This window comes from Pygocentrus nattereri, chromosome 2 (assembly GCF_015220715.1).
Source record: "Pygocentrus nattereri isolate fPygNat1 chromosome 2, fPygNat1.pri, whole genome shotgun sequence".
Taxonomy (NCBI): Eukaryota; Metazoa; Chordata; class Actinopteri; order Characiformes; family Serrasalmidae; genus Pygocentrus; species Pygocentrus nattereri.
Window position 1 is genome coordinate 25,630,539 of NC_051212.1, and position 23,968 is coordinate 25,654,506.

At 38.9% G+C, this 23,968-nt stretch overlaps 1 protein-coding gene across 4 annotated transcripts in view; it reads right to left on the reverse strand.

The window, feature by feature from the left end:
• Positions 1 to 1,696: 1,696 nt before the first annotated feature.
• The window catches only part of hdac8 (histone deacetylase 8), a 32,329-nt gene continuing 10,057 nt past the window's right edge, over positions 1,697 to 23,968 (reverse strand). For 3 of the 4 annotated variants that reach the window (XM_017699691.2, XM_017699694.2, XM_017699693.2), the window contains exons 10-11: positions 14,028 to 14,133; positions 1,697 to 2,795 (exon numbers count right to left, since the gene is read on the reverse strand). In XM_017699691.2, coding sequence (XP_017555180.1) covers positions 2,773 to 2,795; positions 14,028 to 14,133 — 129 coding nt within the window. In that variant the 3' untranslated portion in view covers positions 1,697 to 2,772. Of the gene's footprint in view, positions 2,796 to 14,027; positions 14,134 to 21,358; positions 21,668 to 23,968 lie in introns of those variants that run through there. The other variant, XM_017699692.2, reaches the window with a different exon arrangement.

Consider the following 23,968-nt stretch of genomic DNA (forward strand, 5'->3'; position numbering starts at 1 on the left):
CCATGCAAAGCGAAAGCCATATATCAACACCACCCAGAAACACCGCCAGCTTCTCTGGGTCCAAGCTCATCTGAGATGGACTGATGCAAAGTGGAAAAGTGTCCTGTGGTCTGACGAGTTCACATTTGAAATTCTTCTTGGAAATCATGGACGTTGTGTCCTCCGGGCCAAAGAGGAAACGGACTGTCCGGATTGTTATCAGCACAAAGTTTAAAAGCCAGCATCTCTGATGGTCTGGGGGTGTGTTAGTGCCCATGGCATGGGTAACTTCACATCTGTAAAGCACCATTAATGCTGAAAGGTACATACAGGTTTTGGAGCAACATATGCTGCCATCCAAGCAACGTCTTTTTCAGGGACGTCCTGCTTATTTCAGCAAGACAATGCCAAGCCACATTCTGCACGTGTTACAACAGCGTGGCTTCGTAGTAAAAGAGTGCAGGTACTAGACTGGCCTGCCTGCAGTCCAGACCTGTCTCCCATTGAAAATGTGTGGCGCATTATGAAGTGCAAAATACGACGACGGAGACACCGGACTGTTGAGCGACTGAAGTTGTACATCAAGTGAGAATGGGAAAGAATTCCACCTACAAAGCTTCAACAAATAGTGTCCTCAGTTCCCAAACGCTTATTGAGTGTTGTTAAAGGAAAGGTGATGTAACACAGTGGTAAACACGCCCCTGTCCCAACTTCTTTGGAATGTGTTGCAGACATCAAATTCAAAATGAGTGAATATTTGCAAAAAACAAAGTTTATCCGTTTGAACATTAAATATCTTGTCTTTGTAGTGTATTCAATTGAATATAGGTTGAAAAGGATTTGCAAATCATTGTATCCTGTTTTTGTTTTGCACAACATTCCAACTTCATTGGAATTGGGGTTGTAACTTGGACAAAAGAAAAAAAAAGTTATATGACTAATAATAATTGTAAGGTGTGGTGTCCAGTGTCTGGTGGAGTGTATGGCAAAACTGCTAATCCTCTAAAAAAGTGGATCTTCATAGGTTGTTTAGTAAAGGCAATAGTTATAAATAGAACTGTGCAGATGTAAAGAACAGTTTGAATGCATAAAAACTTTGCATGGTTATTTCATAGAACTTTTTAACTATATAAAGCCCTAAAAGTATAAAGCTAGTTTCTCAGACCCAGATAAAACGTACACACAAGTTGACACTAAAGGGGATTTTTAGTGCTGAAACACAATAGGCATTTCAATTTAGTTCAAGACTTGGTTAATGCATATGCATGAGGCTGGCCCCTAGTGTTTTGCAGTAGACAACCAAAAAGGTGTGCTGGTCAAACATGACCTGTTCTCTTCAGGACTAAATGAATAAAGTTATTTAATTTCTTCCAATCCTGAGCCATGAATATGAATACGGAAATGCAGAATAGGAGCTGCACAGTGTGGGTTTTTAATCGGTGTGGCTTCGTAAACTCGGTCATGTCTTTCGTCTTTAATTCACACGTTTTACGGTCTTCCCTTGGCAGCATTGATCCGTTTATGGGATTGAAATGGTGTAAGCCCCATCTCTCAATGCTAATAAAGCACTTAATGAATCACACTTGCAGTGGCACTGACAGAAACCACAAGCACCGAGAGGACTATAAAGATCACAGCACTGCTGCTCCACATATGGCAAAAAACCCTCTGGACTGTTCAGGGGGACAGCAAAGGGAACATGAGAGAACCACACGGGTTGGCTTTTGGATTTTATTAACAAAGCAATATTTACACTGAAATGTCAAAGTTCACACAGAAAATGAATAGAGGCCAGAAAGGAATAATAAAAACATACAGAACTGTTTGTTCCACCAGGTGGTGGTTTCAGTTAAAACTGTTATTTGGTCATTCTGCCCCAATTAATTTCTCTTTGTGTCATTTTTTCCTCTTCTCAAATTCACGGTGTGAATCATGTAAAAGGACACAGGTTAATGCAGGCGAAGCTGGAAACGGTTGGTGGTGGGTCAGGTTGGATTGTGAGTCATAATGCTTAAGTCTGTCCAAAGCCTTTAAATTTATGGAAAACAAACTTAAAGAAGGGACAAAATAAACAGTTACAGTATTTATTAGCCACAGAGAAGGAGCCTGTTGTGTTAACCCCCATTCAAAGAGACCTATTCACTCTCCTGCCCCATCATTCTTTCTTCTATCTGTATTCCAGTTTCTGTGAGCATGTTTGGGTGGTTAGAACGTTTGGAGAGTGCATGTTCGTGCTGGCAGTCCCAGTATGACAGTGACAGGATTTCATCAGGGAACATGGAGCTGCATGCCATGTCAGAAAGGGGGTCAAATCCTTGACGACAGAGCCATACACTAAACATGTACTGCATGTTTAACTACATTTCTCAAGCATATCCATGATCAAAACAAGAGACTGTCATCAAAACAAAGACTACACATTGGTTAAAATAACCAAGTACAAACTTTTTTTTTTAAATGTCTCTTGACCTACTGTAGTCTAGTGGAGTAAAATTTAGTTTTCATTTTCTGTCTAATAGGGCCGTGGGCAGGGGGGGCAAACAAAAACAAAACAAAACAAAAAAACAATAATAAAAACCCTTTAGAGATTTGACCGGTCACCCTCTGACCCCCTTTGAGTAGAAACTTTCAAATGGGGTAACACTGGCCCACTCGCTTTCCCATTAAGAAAAAAAAATCCTTGGAAACATTCAAGTAATGTTTTCCAAAGCTCCCCTCTGGCGATGGCTCCCACATGCTGTCTTCATTAGGAGTGCAGGGTCTGATTTGGAAACATGAGCTTAGAGCCCACTCCTAAACCACATTCTTCAGATTCCCTGTAAACAAGCAGTGATAGGAGGAGAAAGAGACAGAGGAGAAAAGAGAGGAGAACATGAATCATTAAAAGAAAAAACACATTTACATCAAGATTTATGAAGATGACACACCAACACAGAGTATTTAGAAACAGAAAAACTCTTTCCCTTTTCTCTTTCCCTCTCTCTCTCTCATACACACACTCCTACTACACCTCAACTTAAACATGTTTGTCAAACATCAGTCCAAACATTTCCTTTTGCTAACCCAGGAAATCTCTTATTATGGTCAGTGTGGTAATGGTATTGGTCAGAACCTTTAACCCTTAAGCTCTGAATCACACACATTCATAATCAGGGGATAAATTTGACTTCGGTTCAACCTGACATTCTACATAGAGGAACAAAATTATATATTATAATAAAACTAACTGCTTTCTGAAAGACATCCAGTACTGCTCTAAAGTCAGAGACCAGTCAAAAAGGCCACTTAGTACAAGTTATTCATTTCTCAGCATCAAAAAGGAGAGAACAGAATATGACACGGAAGTCTCAACAACTAAACGTAACATCATTTTTCTTGAATATTACTGGGTCCATCATTTGCTTTAATTTCAGGAGAGTTGCATTCAATTTTACAAAGAAATCTACAGGGATGTTTTTCCACCTCCAAGTTCAGTCTTAGAAGTTGGCTGCACTTTCTGCTCATGATCTCAAGATCCCAGTCAGTCCATTGTTCTGAGAACACCAGCAGCATCTTTGTTCGATTTCTTTATCGTTTTTGTCTACACATTCCTTCAGACTTCTTACAGAAGGACAACAACAGCTGTGGATTTTTGGATACTGAGTGGAGCTCGATTTTCTCCTCTCTCTTGAAGATGAAAGCTTAAAGTACTGTTTATCTGATGGTGACAGTTTTGGTGTTCACTTGTTTTCCTTTGATTTTCCCCTTATGCAAGTGGGTTGTCTTATATCTAATCTACTCAGAAATACATCCTGAAAAACGAATAACCTGAACATCATGGCCATTTTGGCTAGAAATTAAATAAATGAAGGGTGGTCTCTGTCTTCTACACAGCAATGTAATCAAATTCTCAAAGTTTTTTCTTTTTTTTTTGGCAGTGATGTATTAGAAGAACCACTTTTGGTTTTAAAAAGAACCTTGCAGTAGACGGTTCTTTAAAAAATAGTCTTGTAAATGTAATATATATTAATATTAATGCGATATATCTGAATTTTGAAGCCCCATATAATATAAAGATTGTATACCAGTTAAAATTGTACATCCAAGCTAAGAACCATTTAGGAAACTTTATTTTTAAAAGTATAGAAAAGAAAATTTGGTTAATTTTAGTCAAATTTAGTTACATTCTTAAGTGTTTAAAGTGGACATAAGGTGGTCTTTCTGACATGATTTCAAAACAAAGCTCACACCTCATCACAATGCAAATAGCAAAGTATTCACATTTCTGAAGGAAGCAAAAAAACATGCAAATATCACTGCATGTAAATTCACATCACTCTAACCTCCACTGGTGATTTGCATGGCATTGTCCCCCCTTAACATGCAAACACTTAACACGTGTTAAAAGAGGACATCCCTTTTGTCCAGGCCAGATGGTGTTTTGATAGCATCAGGGCTGTCAAAACAATCAAAAGCAGCTAACAAAGCTGATTTGAAGCTAAAGTCACTTTGGAAGGTTTAGGTCCCCTGTTAAAGAGGGAAATGTTTCCATGTGTGACTGTGCAATTGTAACTGTGGAACAGCATAAACGAATGACATGTTCTGTTCCATATTACTCACGTCATCTGTCTTTGTGTAAATTTTTAGGGCAGCTGTTTGAGGCTACATGACAATATTAGTTACATATGAAACTGTAAATTCCTTCAGCTTTGGTGAAAAATTGCTTTTTAATGTGTGGCAACACTCATGGTTTTATCAATCAGTGTGTTTCATTAGACAGTTCATTGGGGCTTTTAGCTGAGAAATGCCTGAGCAACAAGCTGCTTTAAAAAAAAAGAAAAAAGAAAAAAACTTTTCCCGACCAGGCTCTCTAATCAAGAGTTCCACACCGAACGATTACAGCCAACAAATCTCTCTGGACAGGGGTTTCCTATCTTTTAGAGCTTTCTTCTATTAACATATTGTATTTAATATAGCATATACACTGTCAGAAATAAAGGTGCTGTGCAGGGACATTTTCGATCATCAACGTACAAACAACGCCTCAAAAGGTACAACAGTGATTTCCAAGTCAAAAAGTATTTGTACCATTTAAACAGAACAATAAATTAAAAAGCCTTAAAACGAGATGGGTTAATGGATTATGATAAAATTATGTTCCCTTAATAAAGGTACCCTTGAGGGTAAGATGCCAGTGCCGAGAGTGGCACTACCCCAGTGACGGTTTCATACTTTTATTTCTGAGAGTGTGGGCAGTAACATTTATTCAATTGCATAAACTTATGTAGAAAAATATTGATATGCTCTGTTGCACTTTTTTTTTTTTTAATTTGTGAGTTAATGAATTGACTTTTGACTCAGTCACTTTCTGCTCTGTCCTTTACGTTTAGCTCTTATTTTCTTAGAAAAAAAGTCCACTGCAGTTGTACAGGGAGCTCAGTGAGGTTTTAGACTTTTCACTGATGTAAAACCAGTATTAACTTTTCAGGCTGCCACAGCTACTTCTAACTCATGTCGCCATATGCTGTTCCACAATGGCGACAGGCTGCATGCAACTGCAATTTAAAATCCAATAACGAGTGAATGGTCTCAGCTTTTACTGGCGCATCATTTCCTGTCTCTTTGCACCGCATAGTGTCTTAATTAGACAGCCCTGCTGTAGGCCTATCAGATTATGTTAGGCTGAAGCCGAAAGGGATCTAAATTGCTGTAGAATACGCTAATCAGGGTCAGAGAAAGCGACCATGTGGGCTGTTTAGACGCTTTTTGTTCTCTCTCTTTCTACCCCCTCTCATACAGTCAAATGCAGCGCTCAGGATCTTGTAAATGTTCCCCAGATGTGCTTGGAAATGCCGGTAATGCACAGCAACCGCGGGCCTTGCCATTTATTACCTGTCTTAATCAATCGCAGTTCTTCAAGTAGATATACTGCCATATTCTTGGCCATACATATATAAACTACTAGCCAATCTTAGCAAATTGAGTCTGTGAGTATGAACTAATTTCATCACAGGAGGCAGGGTTTCTCAGAATACAGGTGGGAAAAAAAAACTGTTCCCACCCCACTTGTATATCCAGTGTGGGCGAAGACTGCATAAATAACAAACAATCAACACATCAAATGTTGCCATGGTGGATTTCTAATTAAAATATGATTCAGCTGATGTAAGCTGTAGATTTTGGCAGCACATGTAAAGGGCTTTAAACAACACCAAAAAAGGATCTTGTAGTCTTTCCAGAAAGCAGTGAGAGGATAGTCAGATGGTATGATACAGAAAAAGGTGGTGAACACTGCAGATACATCACAACAACTAATAAAAAGCTTCTTACATCAATCCAGTTCTCTCTTTTTTTAACTTGCTCCATGGTTTCATTACATGCACTATACTCCTAAAAACGAAAGGTTCCTAAATGTTTCTTGGTTTAGCCATATGGCTCATGGAGTTATAGAACATTTGCATTATGTGGAGGCTCTTAAAACTTTGAAAACGTTTATGAAAATCACACATTTTTAGAAAAAAGTGCTCCTATAAGGGAAATCTGAATTTGATATAGTAGATAAACATTTCTAAAGTGTCAAAACTATTTCACTTCCCAGCCCTTATAGTCCATATGTGCAAATATTGCTGCAAAAACAGATCTGAATTTGATGTTTTTGTGATGTCATGAAAGCTAACACATTTACATATGTGCCCTTTCAGTTCAGCTCCACTCACTCATTATAAAGTTATAAGGAATGTTTCAGACCAGTCTTTTTTTAATGAGGCACAATGCAAGATTCACACAATGCAATCAGACTTTTCAACATATTTACAAATATCTTTCTCCTGCATGATGAAAAAGGGTTCCCAAGCTTTTTTTTCTTTTCAAAACAGTGGTACTGAGCCACAGCCCACAATGGCATTGATGTACCAGAAGAATTCCAATAAGAAACATTAAAACAATAATAATAAAATTGTATTGTTCAGCAGTTAGACTACTAAGCACCCTCCCAGCCCCACTCACTGATTCATAGCTGCCCAGTATCAAACTATCCATGGCCCGGTGGTTGGGTTCTATGGCATCGGTCTAAATAACCACTTTTGGCACCCTTAACAGTGTAAACCAACCAATCCTTTTTGTAAAATGCCTGTTCTCCCTCCAGCACCGTGGATACCTCTGTCTTGCCAAGCATAGCCTTGTCAAGAAGCAACCCACTAGTCTTTAGAAAAGCTCCCAGATTTGCCTGCGGTTTCCATGGGTGGGGATAGTCCATGACAGGCACGCGACTCTTCCAGCCTACTGTAGCGGGCACACAGTAGCCAGCTGTTGCACCACATCCTGTTCGCCTGGCACAGGAGAAGCTGATACTGTGTGAGAAAGTTATTTGGGCTCATTTGGTGCCAGCTGAGGGCATATGATGTTTGACAGAGTTACAACATGTCGGCGATTAAACCATGCTATCTCATGGGCAGTCTCCCAGCCTCCCACTCAAAATCCCTCATGTTGTTGCTAGGTGTTCATCTGCCCACACATAAACCAGCAAATACAGTATGTGTGTCACAAAGGAGACCCCAAAAACTGAAAAATATCACCAAATTAAAACAGGCATCAAATAAAGGCTTTGTATATAACAGAATGTCATTTACCACATGTTTATGCTGTGTTTAAAGCTATGCAAATGGCCACCTCTGACAGTGCAAACCTTAAAATCCTGTATGTTTTTAAAGACACCCTGGCTATTTCATAGCAGCCACAAAACATCTTAATAGAACACAACTGCATCTGGTCAAAAAAGAAAGAAAACGCTTACATAACAGGGACCTACCCGAAAACTGACCCAAGACCAGGATTTCTCTCTCTACTGTCCACCGGTGACATCTACACACAGTAAGAGGACACTGAATCTGGACCTGTTCTTATGGCTCACCTACAAAATAACATTCCTTAGACTAGGGGGAGGCATTTCAACACGAGACTGGGCAGTGTGCACCCTAAGCCCTTTTTAATTAGCCTCTGGTGGTATGGCAGAGAGGGTGCATACACGCTACATGCTACACATACCACATTGGGTACTAAAAATAATCAAAGGCAGCACTGACTGAAACTGCCTTTTTACTGACTGCAGTTTTCTTGCTGTCAAATACTGGATAAAGACTGACTAAGAATGCACCCCTGTCCATGCAATACACACCAGGGAAGATACTGTGCAGGAGACCAGCCTTCCAGGACCAGAACCGAATGCTCCCCATGTACACAACATAAGTTCTCAAAGCTTAGAAATTTTCATTAGTTTTTATTATTTTTATTTAGCTATTTTAGTCTTCAATTCCAGTTTAGTTTTAGTTAGTTTTCAGAATGTATTAAGAATTTAAGTTTTTTTTATTACATTATAGTTTTAGTTTACTTTTTGTCTTCTAGTATTATAGTGAATATTTTGTCAGAAACAGAGGTGTCATTTCAAATTGGATTGATTGTCTGTTGAGTCACTGTCTGTTCCAATATGAAATTAGTGCAACTATAGAATATTGCAAAAAGAGGCTCCTGGGTGGCACCACTTTCTAAGTGTTGACCATATCACTGGAACATTGAGAATTTGATCCCTGGTGATGCCACATTTGTAGCTAGAGTCCTTGCTCTTTCTGGGTTAATAGGAGGGCCCTCCTTTCCCCCTTATCACCCAGCGCAATGCTAGTTTATGCAGGAATCTCTTAGCTAACATAATAGATTTAGTTAGCTAGATTAAGTTAGCGTTCTCCTCCAAATGTGTCTTGTTGTTCAACGATGTTGCATAAGCAGTGACTTAATTCATGTTGCTGAGAAAGTATGGGGTAGCCTTCACCCTTCCAGGTTGCGGGGTAGTCCTAGCTAGCAGATGGAAAATTTGGTTAAAAAAATAAAAGTAAAAATTACCATTACGCAAAGACATCGCTGCACCCTTTAAAGTTTGATAATGAAGGAATCCACTTCTAGACCACCTTTTCTAACACCCTTCCATTTTTTTCTCCATAATAATGTTTACATTTGGACATTAGTTTTGATTTAGATGCTAGTTTTTAGTTCAATGATGGTTTTCTTTTACACTGTGGTAAGCAGTTTCTATACTCTGTACTCTCCAGTATGTGTCATAAGATTGGTATAAGGGAAAGCTAGGTGAAATAATAATTTTCAAAATGACCATGATATGGAAGACTCACTATACAGACTACAAGTGTAAATGTCTGACTTTACAATGATTTAGTCTTTGATTCTTTTTACCATGATTAAGTCTGAGTATACCAGTACAATTTAGAGAAACTATGTACACAGTAATGGAATGTAGATAATAAAATACACCAATAATTTTTAATGAAAGTCTGCTTTTATTGTGCATACTTCATTAAATATGAGCATAATTGGTTCTAATTTGTCCTAACACCTTCAGATTGATGCAACACAGTGCGTTTGATATATTGGTCACATTCTTAAAAACTTGGAAAGTTAGACCAAAACATATTGGTATGTGTGCATACTGAAGAAAGCTAAGGTCAGGACAGAAGTCAGGCAGGAAGCTGCCTGGATTGTTGGTTAGTTGAAGTGTCAGTTAAAGGTGCCAGTGACACAACTGATACCAGATTTCAAATCCTTCCTGAAAGAGATGAGCCAGTGACCCCTGTATAACCTTTACATTAAAGTCTAAGATCTAAGACTTCTCCTCAGAGTGTGGGTGAACATTAAGCAGAAGTGAGCTGACAGAGACGTTCACACATGGAAAGATACGAAAAGATACGAAAAGAAATGTACGATATTCAAAGACATCTGAATTCAAGGTGGAGCACATGATACTATGAGTACTGAAACTTTATGGCTCTGGACAGGTTTTCATTTTCAGTTTCAGACATTTGAACTAAAACCCCCAAAACCTGAGCCTGAAAGGAGTCAAGAGGGGGTTTCGTTCAGGTCACACCACTCCCAAAGGGAGTGAAGTGGTGAAGACAAGAGACCACAGTGATGTTATTTGTTACCCATCACACAAACAAGCACACATGCACACAAACACACACAGCTTTCCACAGGAGACCAAAGGTTCTAACACACATTCCTCACTCACTTCACAGTGTAAGTGAATCATGGGGCAACGGGTGAAACCCAGGTCAGTTTAACACATCAAATACATTCTTAATATCGTGGACAGATTCTCTCACACGTGAAAGGTACCTATATTATCCATCAAAAGTTTGGACACCTAACTGAATATGCAATTTTCATAAGAAAATATTTTAAACTAAAGGCTCAAACAGAAATGGAATTTGTTTCAAAGGCAAATACAGCAACAGCAAGGTCTCATGTGTGTATCTTCTTCAGTCCTGTTGGAAAAGCATCTCAGGTGACTCCCCATGAAGTTGCTTAAGAAAGTGCCCAGAGTGTGCAAAACTGCATTAAGGCAAAAAGACATTCTGAATTTTTGGCGATCATGTAATTCTACGTCATTTCATGGCTGTGATTCCTTCACTATTATACTGAAAGGTGGAAAATAGTCAAAATAAGTAAAACCTTTCTAAGAATAGGTGTGCCCAACTTTTTGACCGGCTGCCACATATGGGGGGAAAAACAGATTTGGGTCAAATTATGCTATGTTTATTTTCTACGTGAAAAAAAAATGTACGCATCCTCTTATTAAGTTCTTCACAAGTCCTTGAATGGTGGCATCAAATGCATTAGTGTCAGATAAGAATGGGGCAATATGTTAGATGTAGGTTGAAACTAAGCTCTGCAGTAAAACAGAACTTGAGATCTTACCATTGCTGTAGAGAATACAATAATTTAACTTCAAATAAACAAAATATGTATTTAGGGGTATTTAAATTTTGACATACAGGTGCATCTCAATAAATTTGAATATCATCAAAAAATAAATTTATTTCAGTAATTCAATTCAAAAAGTGAGACTCATATAGATTCATTAAACACAGAGAGATCTATTTCAAGAGTTTATTTCTTTTAATGTTGATGACTGATTACAGCCAATGAAAACCCAAAAGTCAGTATCTCAGAAAATTAGAATATTATATAAGACCAATTTAAAAAAAATATTTTTAATACGTAAATGTTGGCCTACTGAAAAGTATGCACTTAATACTTGGTACGGGGCAGCTTTTGCATGAATTATTGCATTAATGCGGCATGGCATGGAGGCGATCAGCCTGTGGCACTGTTGAAGTGTTAGCGGCCTTCGGCTTGTCTGCATTATTGGGTCTGGTGTCTCTCACCTTCCTCTTGACAATACCCCATAGATTCTCTATGGGGTTTAGGTCAAGTGAGTTTGCTGGCCAATCAAGCACAGTGACACTGTGGTTATTAAACCAGGTTTTGGTACTTCTGGCAGTGTGGACAGGTGTTAAGTCCTGCTCCCCAAACCATCACTGATTCTGGAAACTTCACACTAGACCTCAAACAGCTTTGATTGTGTGCCTCTTCACTCTTCCTCCAGACTCTGGGACATTGATTTCCAAATTAAATGCAAAATTTACTTTCATTTGAAAACAGGACTTTGGACCACATCAGTCCAGTGTTTTTTCTCCATGGCCCAGGTAAGACGCTTCTGACGTTGTCTCTGGGTCATGAGTGGCTTGACACAAGGAATGTGACTGTTGTAGCCCATGTCCTGGATACGTCTGTGAGTGGTGGCTGTTGAAGTACTGACTCCAGCAGCACTTCTTGTGAATCTTCCTCAAATTCTTGAATCGCCTTTTCTTGACAGCCCTTTCAAGGCTGCGGTTATCCCTGTTGCTTGTGCACTTTTTTCTACCACACGTTTTCCTTCCACTCAACTTTACATTTATATGCTTGGATACAGCACTCTGTGAACAGCCAGCTTCTTTAGCAATGACTTTTTGTTGCTTACCTTCCTTGTAGAGGGTTACAATGACTGCCTTCTGGACAACTGTCAAATCAGCAGTCTTCCCCATAACTTTGTATCCTACTGAACAAGACTGAGGGACCATTTAAAGGCTTAGGAAACCTTTGCAAGTGTTTTGTTTTGATTTGCTGATTCAAATGTGACACCATGTGTCTACAATATTGAACTTTTTTGCAATATTATAATTTTCTGAGATATCGACTTTTGGATTTTCATTGGCTGTAGGCCATAATCATCCATCCATCCATCCATCCATTTTCTAAGCCGCTTCTCCGTCAGGGTCGCGGGGGGATGCTGGAGCCTATCCCAGCAGTCTTCGGGCGGAAGGCAGGATACACCCTGGACAGGTCGCCAGTCCATCGCAGGGCAGACAGACAGACACAGACAGTCACTCACACACTCACACCTAGGGGTAATTTAGCACGTCCAATTGGCCTGACTGCATGTCTTTGGACTGTGGGAGGAAACCGGAGAACCTGGAGGAAACCCACGCAGACACGGGGAGAACATGCAAACTCCACACAGAGAGGACCCCAGTCACCCAGCCGGGGAATCGAACCAGCCGGGGAATCGAACCCAGGCCCTCCTCGCTGTGAGGCGACAGCGCTACCCACCACGCCACCGTGCCGCCCGCCATAATCATCAACATTAAAAAAATAAATAAATGCTTGAAACAGACCACTCTGTGTGAAATTAATCTATATAATATATGAGTTTAACTTTTTGAATTGAATTACTGAAAAAAATAACTTTTTGATGATATTCTAATTTGTGAGACATGGTAAGGACTGGCCTGGAACAATGCAACAATGCACTGTGACCTTGTGATATGAAAATGCAATATGCAATGGGCTTCCTATAAAATATGCCATCTAATGCAACTTCCTTGTTTGAACACCAAAGTGTAGAAATACTTAATTACCACCAAATGACCATTTGAGCAATTAACACCTCATTCCAGCACTCCTGCCTCCCAGCTCTGCTGTGTAACAAAGTACTGAGTTATGAACTCAGTATTATGAATCGAACTGTGGGCTGAGTGTATCATAACACTCATGCCAGCCTGCATATTATCTAACATAATAGACATTTGTTGGATTACATAAATACCTTGATTCACCAAAACAACCAGAGAAATGCTCAATTGCTCACTTGAATTGTGATTGAGGGGCAGTCATGATCTGGAGGTTAGGGGACCAGCCCCGTGACCGGAAGGTCGGCGGTTCGATCCCCAGAGCCAACAGCACATGACTGAGGTGTCCTTGAGCAAGACACCTAACCCCCAACTGCTCCCCAGGCGCTACGGATTGGGCTGCCCACCGCTCCGGGCAAGTGTGCTCACTTCCCACTAGTGTGTGTGTGCTCACTAGAGTGTATGTGGTGTTTCACTTCATGGGTGGGTTAAATGCGGAGGTGAAATTTCCCCGTCGTTGTGGGACTAATAAGGGTCACTTAATCTTAAAGATGCTCACAGGGTGTGGTAAAAAAAAAAAAAGACACTGTTTGGTTAGAAGGCTCATTACAGATTGCAGCTTTCTGCAATATCATTAGTATTGCAAAGGCCAATATTGTGATAATGATTAACAAGAATATTTTTTGCGTAACTCAAACAGCTCCATACAACAGCTCTGTTCCAACATCATACACAAGTTAATTTACAAAAACAAAAAAAATACAGAAAGAATACAAAAGAAAGCATGAGCACATGTATGTGAGTAGATCTGGTTTGGTCTGTTCACATTCCCTGCTCTCTCTGGAGATATATTCAGGGTCCTCCCAAAGCCTTGTTTATTTACTTACTGATTACTAGGGACATCAAACACAGATATTTTTCCTTTTTTTTCTGACTGTAGAACAGCAGTTTGGTGCTGATGGTAGTGGCAGAAGGCTTGCCAGGATTAGTTTAGGAGGATTCCCAGGAGATCACAATGAAAGTGAGGAATTCTAAATCTGAAAAAAACAGCTGCCTGAATGAATGTCATATGGAAAAGTGGCAGTACGCCATCCAACCATGACTGTCTAAATAAACAGACCAATGCTCTGGACATTATAACCAGATCCTTTGAACAGGCTAAAGTAATCCCATCTGTGATGGCGTAAATGGCATAGTGCTGGAGTATGAAGCAAGGGTGCATGGTAAGTTTATTACACTTGTGTGTGGTGCAGTCCTGGTTGTTATCATGGCGATTACCTTTGATGGTGCTGATGACCCGCTCCAGTTGCTGGCTCTCGTTGCGGTCGGGTCGGCAACTCGGGCTGATCTCCAGGGAATAATCCGGACCATATTCCGTAAAAAACTGCAAGAGGAATAAAACAACCATTAGTGTTTAAAAGTCAGACCCAAACAAGCTGTTTGAGGGGGAAAAAAAACAACATAAGCATGCACCATGTTAATTCAATAAACACAGTTTACTAAAGCTACAGTCCGAGTGTTTGAGAACACTTTTTTCTTTCTTTTTTTTTTTTTTTACAGTTTTGTTAAACATCAAGATCATCACATATACTCTTTGGCACTGAAACAACTGCCTCAGATCCACAATCTATATGGACCACATTTTGTTTACTTCATTTCCAGCCAGAACAGTCATTTGAGTACAAGCTATTCATTTTTCAGCAAAAAAAACAGAAAACAAGAGAACATTACACAGAAGACTTTTTACCTAAAAATAATGACATTTTCTTGGGTGTTTGAGTGTCCACTTTTATTACAGTTTCCATGCTTTTCAAGAAATTTCTGCTAGTTTTTCCAAAGAAATCTGCGGGGATATTTTTCCAAACCCAGTTTTTGAACTCCAGGTTTGGAAATGCCTTTTATTCACTCATTTTCCTTTGACATTGTCTTTTGTAATGCAAGTGGATTATGTAATCTGAGAAATATCTCCAACAATTTACACTTAATGTCTGCTTTGATTGGGGAAAAATAAGTAAATAAATAAATCAAGGGTGGTCTCTGTCTTGTGCATGGTATTCTACAATTGCAAATACATGCAGTGAAGTAATAGGAAAAGAGCACACATGTTTCTGATAAAATCCAGGATTGGCTGGCACTACTTAAGCAATCAGGATGAGTTAGGCAAACATTTATCCAACTGGGACAGAGATTTACATATCAGAGTGTATATTTCAACACTGGCCTTTTAACATGATATAAAGTTCCTATGAAAAATAAACTCTGGGTTTTTCAAACATCCCTCAGTGAGGAAGTATGACTTTATGATTTTGTATGATATTTTGGTGTGCTTCAGGGAGTTTGTGTCATTCCCTTTTACTTTAAAACACACACACACACACACACACACACTCACACACAAATGGCCTGCGCTTTTTTGACAGCAATCCACCTCTTTGTTTTGAAAAGCAGCCAACAAGAAAATTTTTTCTTATTATGGAATATCAACTAAATTACAAATAGCAACAAATTAGTTTTTTCAAATGGAAAACTGGCTAGCCAGTCATTTTTGCTCTGCTAAACTGAAAGATGGTGACTGCTACATCATAGAATTATTTGGCCTTTAAACTAGACTAGCATCAGCATCAGAGTGGGCTGTGTGATTCTTAGCTGTGTGTATGTGTATGCTCAACTCTGTTTTCAATTAACTCTCGCTTGTTTATCCGGCCTGCCTCCGGTCACAAGGCACCCCAACATCCACAAGATTATAGAATATATGAGTGTGCACAAAATCACACACAAACACATCAAACATATATGTATTATATGGTTTAGTGAAGAAATGTATCTTTGACAAGCACACATCGATTTATGCACAGCATTCCATAACCTCTTGAACACACACATACACATAGACGACTCTGGTTTTCCCATGAACTCCAGCGTTCCCATGCAGATCAAGCAGAGACTGCCCTGTCCGCTTCACTGCGGGACTGTTTGGTTTGGACCACATTAAGACCTCTTTGTACGACAAGCCGAAACAAAGCAACCACACTTATGTGTTGTTTTTGTGAGTGTTCCATTTGGTGTATATGTATATCTGTATCTATTAGCATCTTGCTATATTGCTTAGTTCAATCCAAGCTCACAGTGGGAGTTTAAAAAGAAAGCATAAAAAAAAAAATCACTAGTGTGCTTTTTGTGAACCCTAAAATATGGCCTGCTTTTATTTGAGAGCGACTAATAAAATCACGTGAATTAGCTAATTAGCAGTTAATTCTAGGCCTGTCACGATCATGAAATTTTATGAGATTAAGTGCCATATAAATATGTGAGATTTACAATATGGCTTTTTGCTTATTGTATGCTACTTTAAAATAAAGGCATAAATGGGCCAAATTGGCTGATTAGCTATCTTGCATGCTAACTGTCGAGCTGCCAACTAATGACTCACACAGTTCAAGCTTAAATAAACAAACTTTTTTTAAGAACCAAAGAGCATCTCAATAAAAGAATTTTCTGCTTTATTAATTTGCATGTGTTTGCCCCAAGCAAAGTGATGAAGATCTTTCTGCTCATTGTAGTGTAAATTTGGAATTGTTAAATCTATCAACTGTAAAACTAAGCATTTAAGTCATCTTAATTCATTGCAAATAGCTCAAATAATTATGATCAGACAACTACAGTACTGTGGGAAAGTTTTAGGCATCTAAGCAAATTTTTAAACAATTTACCTCAGCAGTGAGTTTATCACAATATAGATTAAAATAGTCATATTCATAATTCAAATAAACATAAAAACAATAAAAAGTAACAAGAATTCATATTTTTCCTCGACACCTTTACAGCCACCACAGAAACATCAATTACATCATGAGCACAATTTAATGAAGCACTGATCAAACCATACATAAACTACATATAACACTGGGCTTCCTCTAGGAGAGGTTTGAAAATGGCTAAACAAACACACTAATATCAATAAAATCACTATTTTATATAATCATTATTAATTAATATTCTATACATTTGGTTCATTCAAATATTAACACATATTAAATATTATCAAATATTAACACAGTACTAACATTAACACAGATTTTGAAAATATGTCTTGGGTGCCAAAGACCTTCGCACAGTACTGTATGTAATAATTGTGACAGGACTAGTTAATCCTTATTAGTGACTAGTAAGATGTACTGGCTTAGTACCAACATTTATTAAAATGTTACTAGTCACACTGATTTTATATTTGTAACACTACACATTTATAAACATTTAAACAAAATGATTTAATAATTTTGCCCCATCCTAATAATTACAATGCACTATGGAACATTAGCTTCTACTGTACAATGATGTTGATATTTTTCCTTCTATGAAGCATGAGTGGTTTAATCGGTAGATGAGAGAGAAAAAGTTGAACCAGTGACACCTACACTCTTCTTTCTGTAAATCCAAAGGTGAGGGAAATCTGCTGAAATAGTTTCATCACTTGTCACAGGAGAACGGTGCACCAAATTAGACAAAATACAAACAAGGTTAAATTTCCCTCTTCAGCAGGGTAAGTTCACGGAAAACCCCACGAACAATACACTTAGTGCAGAGGTCAAACCCTTGCTCAACATCGCATTGTCTCTCAGATACTTACTCACCATGAAAGTCGGTTAAAATATCACCTCTTGGCCTTGTAACCCTGACTTCAGAGTCATAACACCACCCCTGCTCCATAACACACTTCCCCTAGGCTTGTTTCCGGCATTTATCCCACTCCAGGAATTGTGGGAGCCAGCCATTTCCCAAACAGGCTGGCAGAGCTTTCCCAGCCCAGCCAGAGAAGAGATCACATGTAGCTTTTGTGGTGATCTGAAGTCAGTTTTAAGTTTTAAGAGTTTGCTCTTGAAAAGTTAGAGTGACCATGAACTTAAAAACCTGAGCATAGAACTACAGTACCTTCCCACAGAAGGAGTGGACTCATACATGAAACTACAGTAGTGTCAAAAGCAAAAATAGCTCATAGCACATTTTAGATTTCTAATACATTTATGAGTGCAAAAACTTATTTCCAGCTACTGCAATGCTGTGAATTTTATTACCGAATTGTGCTAAGTCTGAAGTGTTATTTACAGGCAAAATGTAGTAATGATGGCGGTAATATAAGTAATGTTAACATCCTTAACATTCGCACTAGCCGCCCTTAGCACACCACACCATAGTGCACAGAGTTTGCAAGAGAATAATACATAAATCTTGCAACAACTTGCAAAAGCAACAGCAAAGTTGAAAGCTACAGTTCTGCTCAAAACAAAACATGAGAGCGAGAAGCTACAATTGTGGAAGAGGTGAAACCTGCAGCCACTGTTGTCCTCACTAGATGCTGGTGATAAAAACTGGAAACTGTAAAAAAAAAATACTGTAAAAAGTCAATATGTGACAAAAACGTGTCCATCAGATTGTTTCTTTCTGCAAGAGGGAGCACTAAAAAATTCAAAATATACAGCCGTATGAAAAAGTTGGATCACTTTTGGAAATTTTTTCCATGTCTTATTAATTTTCTAAGGCAACACATCCTCTACAAATGGAATTTTACTTAAAATTTTGAGCACATTTTCTATTTATTTGATGAAAAGAAAAAACACAAAATATAACATGTGCCATAAGTTTGCATAGGACCACAATTTAATGTTCTATTTTGTTCCATTATGTTAAATTCAGCAAATAAACACTAGGTATGCATAAAACTGTAATAATGTTTCCCTGTAGAGGAAATGTTAACTTGTTTTATTGGGTGTGGCTGGGGGGGGGGTATTTGCATACGACTGTAGGTACAAAATTACAGCTGTTGTTGTATGAGCTACTTTTTAATCTTTTGCATGTGATTGTATATTATCATCATGCAAACTGTCAACTAAACAGTGCAGAGTTGTAGAAAGTAACTCAAGTTTTTAATTTTTTTTTTTATTGATTAATGATGACAGCCCTTTCAGGTGGAATGTTTGTTTATGGTAAACTGTCAAGGCTGATTTCTTGAAATTGTGCAACTGTTTACATACGTGGCCAGAGACCGTAGAAAGAACAAACTACACTTCATTTCTCATTGTGTATTGTGCCTATGAAGATAAGCTTTAGAAATAAAATTAAAAAAGGAACTCAGCCCTTCAAGGGTCCATTTCCAAACCCACAGACAATGCAAACATCATGTTGCCTTGTCTTACTGAGTTTCCCTGTGCGTGAGTGGACTGTGTTGGTGTGAAATGGCATGTTGACTGGAATGCTCTACGGAGACAAACTGGGAGGTGGAGGCAAAACTCGGCAGCATTTGGTGGAGCTTGAAAAAGACCAACCACTGACAGAACATGCACACAGACGCACGTTTGCAGACACACATATGAGGTGTGTCTCTACAACATACACACAGTTAAACCTAATGGCCTGTATGAGGGGCCACACTTCAGTGACTCACAAGCATACCTTTTCATAGTAGTTTGCTCCATAGTAGTTACTAGGTAATTCACCTTAAAGGAATGTTTTGCCAATAAAAAAAATATCAAATTTATACAAATTTTCACTTATCCCAGATATAGTGAATCACCTAAGACATGTTTGGGGTCCAAATTTTGTTTCTTTAGTTTAGTGCTCGCTAAGGCTGCTAACAAACACTAGAAGTCATCAGTCACCCAAATCTTTTCTGTAAATACTTCCTTAAAACTCTTCTCAACCCACATTCAGGTTTTCACTAAGTTCAGACTTATCAATGTGGTTCACCATGTAGATGAATGCAGTAGGCAGCCATTTCTGACAACAGGATGGCGGTTCGCGATTTTCTCAGAGCGCGTTTGGATGTCCCGTGACATTGCGCGAGTGGCAGTTCGAAAAGAAGTGGTGGTTGGTTTCACAGGACTCTGAGGAAGCCTGTGCTGGCCTTCACCCTCCTAGTGTTGGTAGCATCGTGTGACTGGGGGAGTCCTAACTAGTGGGTGGAACTGGAGACGACTAAATTGGGGAGAAAATCGGGTAAAAATAAAAAATAATAAAAAATGAACAGTTATTTATAAAATGATAAAACAGAAATCATGAACATAACTTGCAGTGCCCATATTCTTGTGTTACATGCATGCAAAGAGGAGTCAGAACATTCACGTAATGATGACCTGGATATGGTTTGACAAGGCTGAGAAAAGTCTAAGAATATATTTACATAAAAGATTTGGGTGCCTACTGACTTTTAGTATTTGTTAGCAATATTTGGCTATATATTATATATTTTTCACCAAACCATCCCTGTAAGATATAACTGAATCATAAGCCTAGAATTAAAGAAATTACACAAAAAAACCTGTTGCCAAAACACAAGCTGAAATATAAACTCAGATTAACTAATGAACTAAACACCACTAACCCAAAATTACTACTCCAAACCGACAGACTATTCTCTTTATCCAACAGCATTCCAAATTTTCAACAAATCCTTATTTCACAACAATGGCAAAATGACCCAAAGGGGCTTCTCTGTCTTTGTATGTGTGGCTCTCACACACTATTCACACCTAATTCTCTTCGCCTAAGACCCAGCACACACTCGAAAATGCTGTCTCCTTTATTCCGCTTCATCATCCCAGGAGGGCCAGACCCCCTCCTAGTATCTTTCACACAGGACAGGAGTGCTTCTAATCCCTTTAGCTGTGTTTGACTAGCGTAGCCACAGATGTCCTCCAGCGTACATATGTGTATCTCTAACAGCTTCTGCTCGCAGTTACACCACTGCACATCTGAGTGTCTCTACATGTGTACAAACTGTAGTTATCTGTTTCTGACGTAGACTTCAGCCTCCTATAACACAAACAGCAGTGCGTGTCTGTGCTCCATCAGGGATCGCACAATAGGAGGAAATGATGCCGATTGTCCAACTTTCAGTATCTGACACCACCAACCTCATACTGAGCTCCACCCAAGCTCACCACAAAGAAAGCGAGAGAGCATGAAGGTACAGGACAGAGAGTCAGAGACGGAGAGAGTAAAAACAGACAAAATAGCAAGGGGAGATAGAAAGAGATAAAAAGATAAAGAGAGAGAGTGAAAGGGAAAGGTAGAGAGAGAAAAGGAGAAGGAGAGAAGGAAAGAGAGAAAAGGAGAAGGAGAGAAGGAAAGAGAGAAAAGGAGAGAGAAAGGCTGAAATAGAGAAGGAAAAGGAGAATAGGAAAGAAATAAAAAGGATGTGTATTAATGTCATACACTGTGGGACATTAAGTGAATACCAAACCATACGTTTTTATTCACATTATGCATGTATATATGTATTACAGTATTTTGTTTTTGTTAAAACAAATTGTTACATACATACATACATGTCACTGCCATCAGAAATGCCCCGACATTTTTCAATTTTTGACATAATTTAAAAATGTCTGTTGGCCTTTATATTGTGTGCAAACATAATGATGAATGGACCAAAAGAAACAGCCTTAAATTGTTTGGAAAAAAGTCACTAAAAGTAAAATATGTTTTTTCCTTCTCCTGTAAAGTTACAATTTGAGATTTTTGTTTGGTCAAAGTTTTGTTCCGACAACAGCGATATACATATACACACACACACACATATATATTATATATATATATATATACATACACACACACACACGCACACACACAGCCATTAGCTTTGATTACGGCACACATTCGCTGTGGTATCGTTTCCACAAGCTTCTGCAATGTCACATTTATTTCTGTCCAGAGTTGCATTCATTTTTCCCCCAAGATCTTCTATTGATGATGGGAGATTTGGACCACTGCGCAAAGTCTTCTGCAGCACATCCCAAAGATTCTCAATGGGGTTCATGTCTGGACTCTGTGGTGGCCAATCCATGTGTGAAAATGATGTCTCATGCTCCCTGAACCACTTTTGAGCCCGATGAATCCTTGCATTGTCATCTTGGAATATGCCCCTGTCATCAGGGAAGAAAAAAATCCATTGATGGAATGACCGGGTCGTTCAGTATATTCAGGTAGTCAGCTGACCTCAATCTTTGGGCACATAACGTTGCTGAACCTAGACATGACCAACTGCAGCAACCCCAGATCATAGCACTGCCCCCACAGGCTTGTACAGTAGGCACTAGGCATGGTGGGTGCATCACTTCATCTGCCTCTCTTCTTACCCTGATGTGCCCATCATTCTGGACCAGGGTAAATCTGAACTCATCAGACCACATGACCTTCTTCCATTACTCCAGAGCCCAATCTTTATGCTCCCTAGCAAACTGAAGCCGTTTTTTGCCAGTTAGCTTCACTGATAAGTGGTTTTCTTAAGGCCACACAGCTGTTTAGTCCCAATCCCTTGAGTTCCCTTCACATTGTGCATGTGGAAATGCTCTTACTTTCACTATTAAACATATCGCTGAGTTCTACTGCTGTTTTTCTATGATTTCACCAAAAGTTTAAGTCATCGCCGATCATGATCATTCAAGATTTTTTTCCGACCACATTCCTTCCTCGAAGATGATGTTTTCCCACTGTCCTTCCACTTAATGTGTTGGATACTCATTCTATATTACTTAATCCTATATTAGTAGTTTCAGCAATCTCCTTAGACTTTTTGTCTGCTTGATGGATGCCAATAATTTGACCCTTCTGAAACAGATTAACATCTTATCCACGACCACAGTATGTGTCTTTTGACACGGTTGTTTAGCAAATGAAACACTACTCACTGCATCATTTAGGGTTAAATAATTGGCTGCCAGCTAAAATATGATCACACATACAGTAATTATCCAATGGGAGGCTCTTACCTATTTGCTTAGTTAAATTCTGGTGGTGACCTTTTTTATGGCAAAGTAGTGTGTGTGTGTGTGTGTGTGTGTGTGTGTGTGTGTGTGTGTGTGTGTGTGTGTGTGTGTGTACATACATATATTATTCCTGACCACTGAAGAACAGGGTAAAAGGTGCTAACAAAGTATGCAGAGAAACAGATGGACTACAGTGTGTAATTGTAGAACTACAAACTGCACCTATATAGTAAGTGGAGCTGATAAAATGGACAATGAGTATATTCATAATGTTATGCCTGATCGGTGTATATATGCATATGTGTGTGTGTGTTCTTTGACAATACAAATGTATAAGAACAAAAAGAAGAAAGACAAAAATAAGAGAGAGGAGAAAAGGGATTAAGAGTGTGTGAAAGAGAGAAAGGCAGAGAGTGAGCGAAGGGGAAACGCAGCGCTTGCTGTTTGTTATTTCACTGGGCTGCGCTGGGAACAGCTCAGCGGAAACAAGTGAAAACAAGGCCTAAAAAAGAGGAGAGAGGATGTACAGATGTGGACAGCCTGCAGAACAGCAAGGAGCGTTTCCACCCAGGGGCCACAGCAGGGCCTCTAACGCAACAGTACAAAAACACTCCCTGCTTCATGCACTTATCACTGATAAGGCTAAACACAGACAAAGCTATGCCACCTCGGCCTGCTCCAAGAGCCGGTCAGCTGAGGATTATTTTTAGATTTAACTCCTTACAAGCCTGTTCCACATTGGAATGTGTATGCTTCCGTATTACAGAAGGAATCCTGACAGGCCTGCTGAGGAATGATTCTAATTACATGTTTCCTTTTTTTTGGAAAAGTTTAGGAGTCTGTCTTTCTGTAAAAATTCTGCTTCCTAAAATGATTCCTATCCTGGCTATACATTTATAGGAAATACTTTGAAATATAACTGTTAAATTATGTGGAGGGTCAAAAAAACTTTAAGGTTTTGTAGAGGTCAAAAATGTCAAAACATTTTAAGAGTGTAGTGAGAACCTCAAAACCAAACATCAATGTTAAGGAGAGAAGAGGCTAAAATAAAGCAGTTGTTTAATTTCCTCTGAAGACTTGCTGCTCACACTGTAATCTGATATCATGAGAAGCAGAAAAACTCAGTTACTCTTTCTGCTTGGAGTCATGTGGAGTCAATATGGAGGAAAAGAAATGTAAAGCCTAAAGGCTGACCTAGACTCTGGCCCTATTGTAGGTCAGTTTGTGCCTCATGGTCTAGTGGATCGTGGGAAATCAGAGAAGCAGCTGATCAGCCAAAAATACTGAAAAAGGAAATGTGGCACTCACAGGGTTTTATGTAAGAGCACGCTGATCTGATACTCAGTATCGATATTGGTCCGATACTGGCCAAAATCACTGAATCAGACATTGGAAGAAAAACAAAAATATAATCTGATCACTGAAGTATAGGCTACACTGAATGTTAAAACTTTTAAA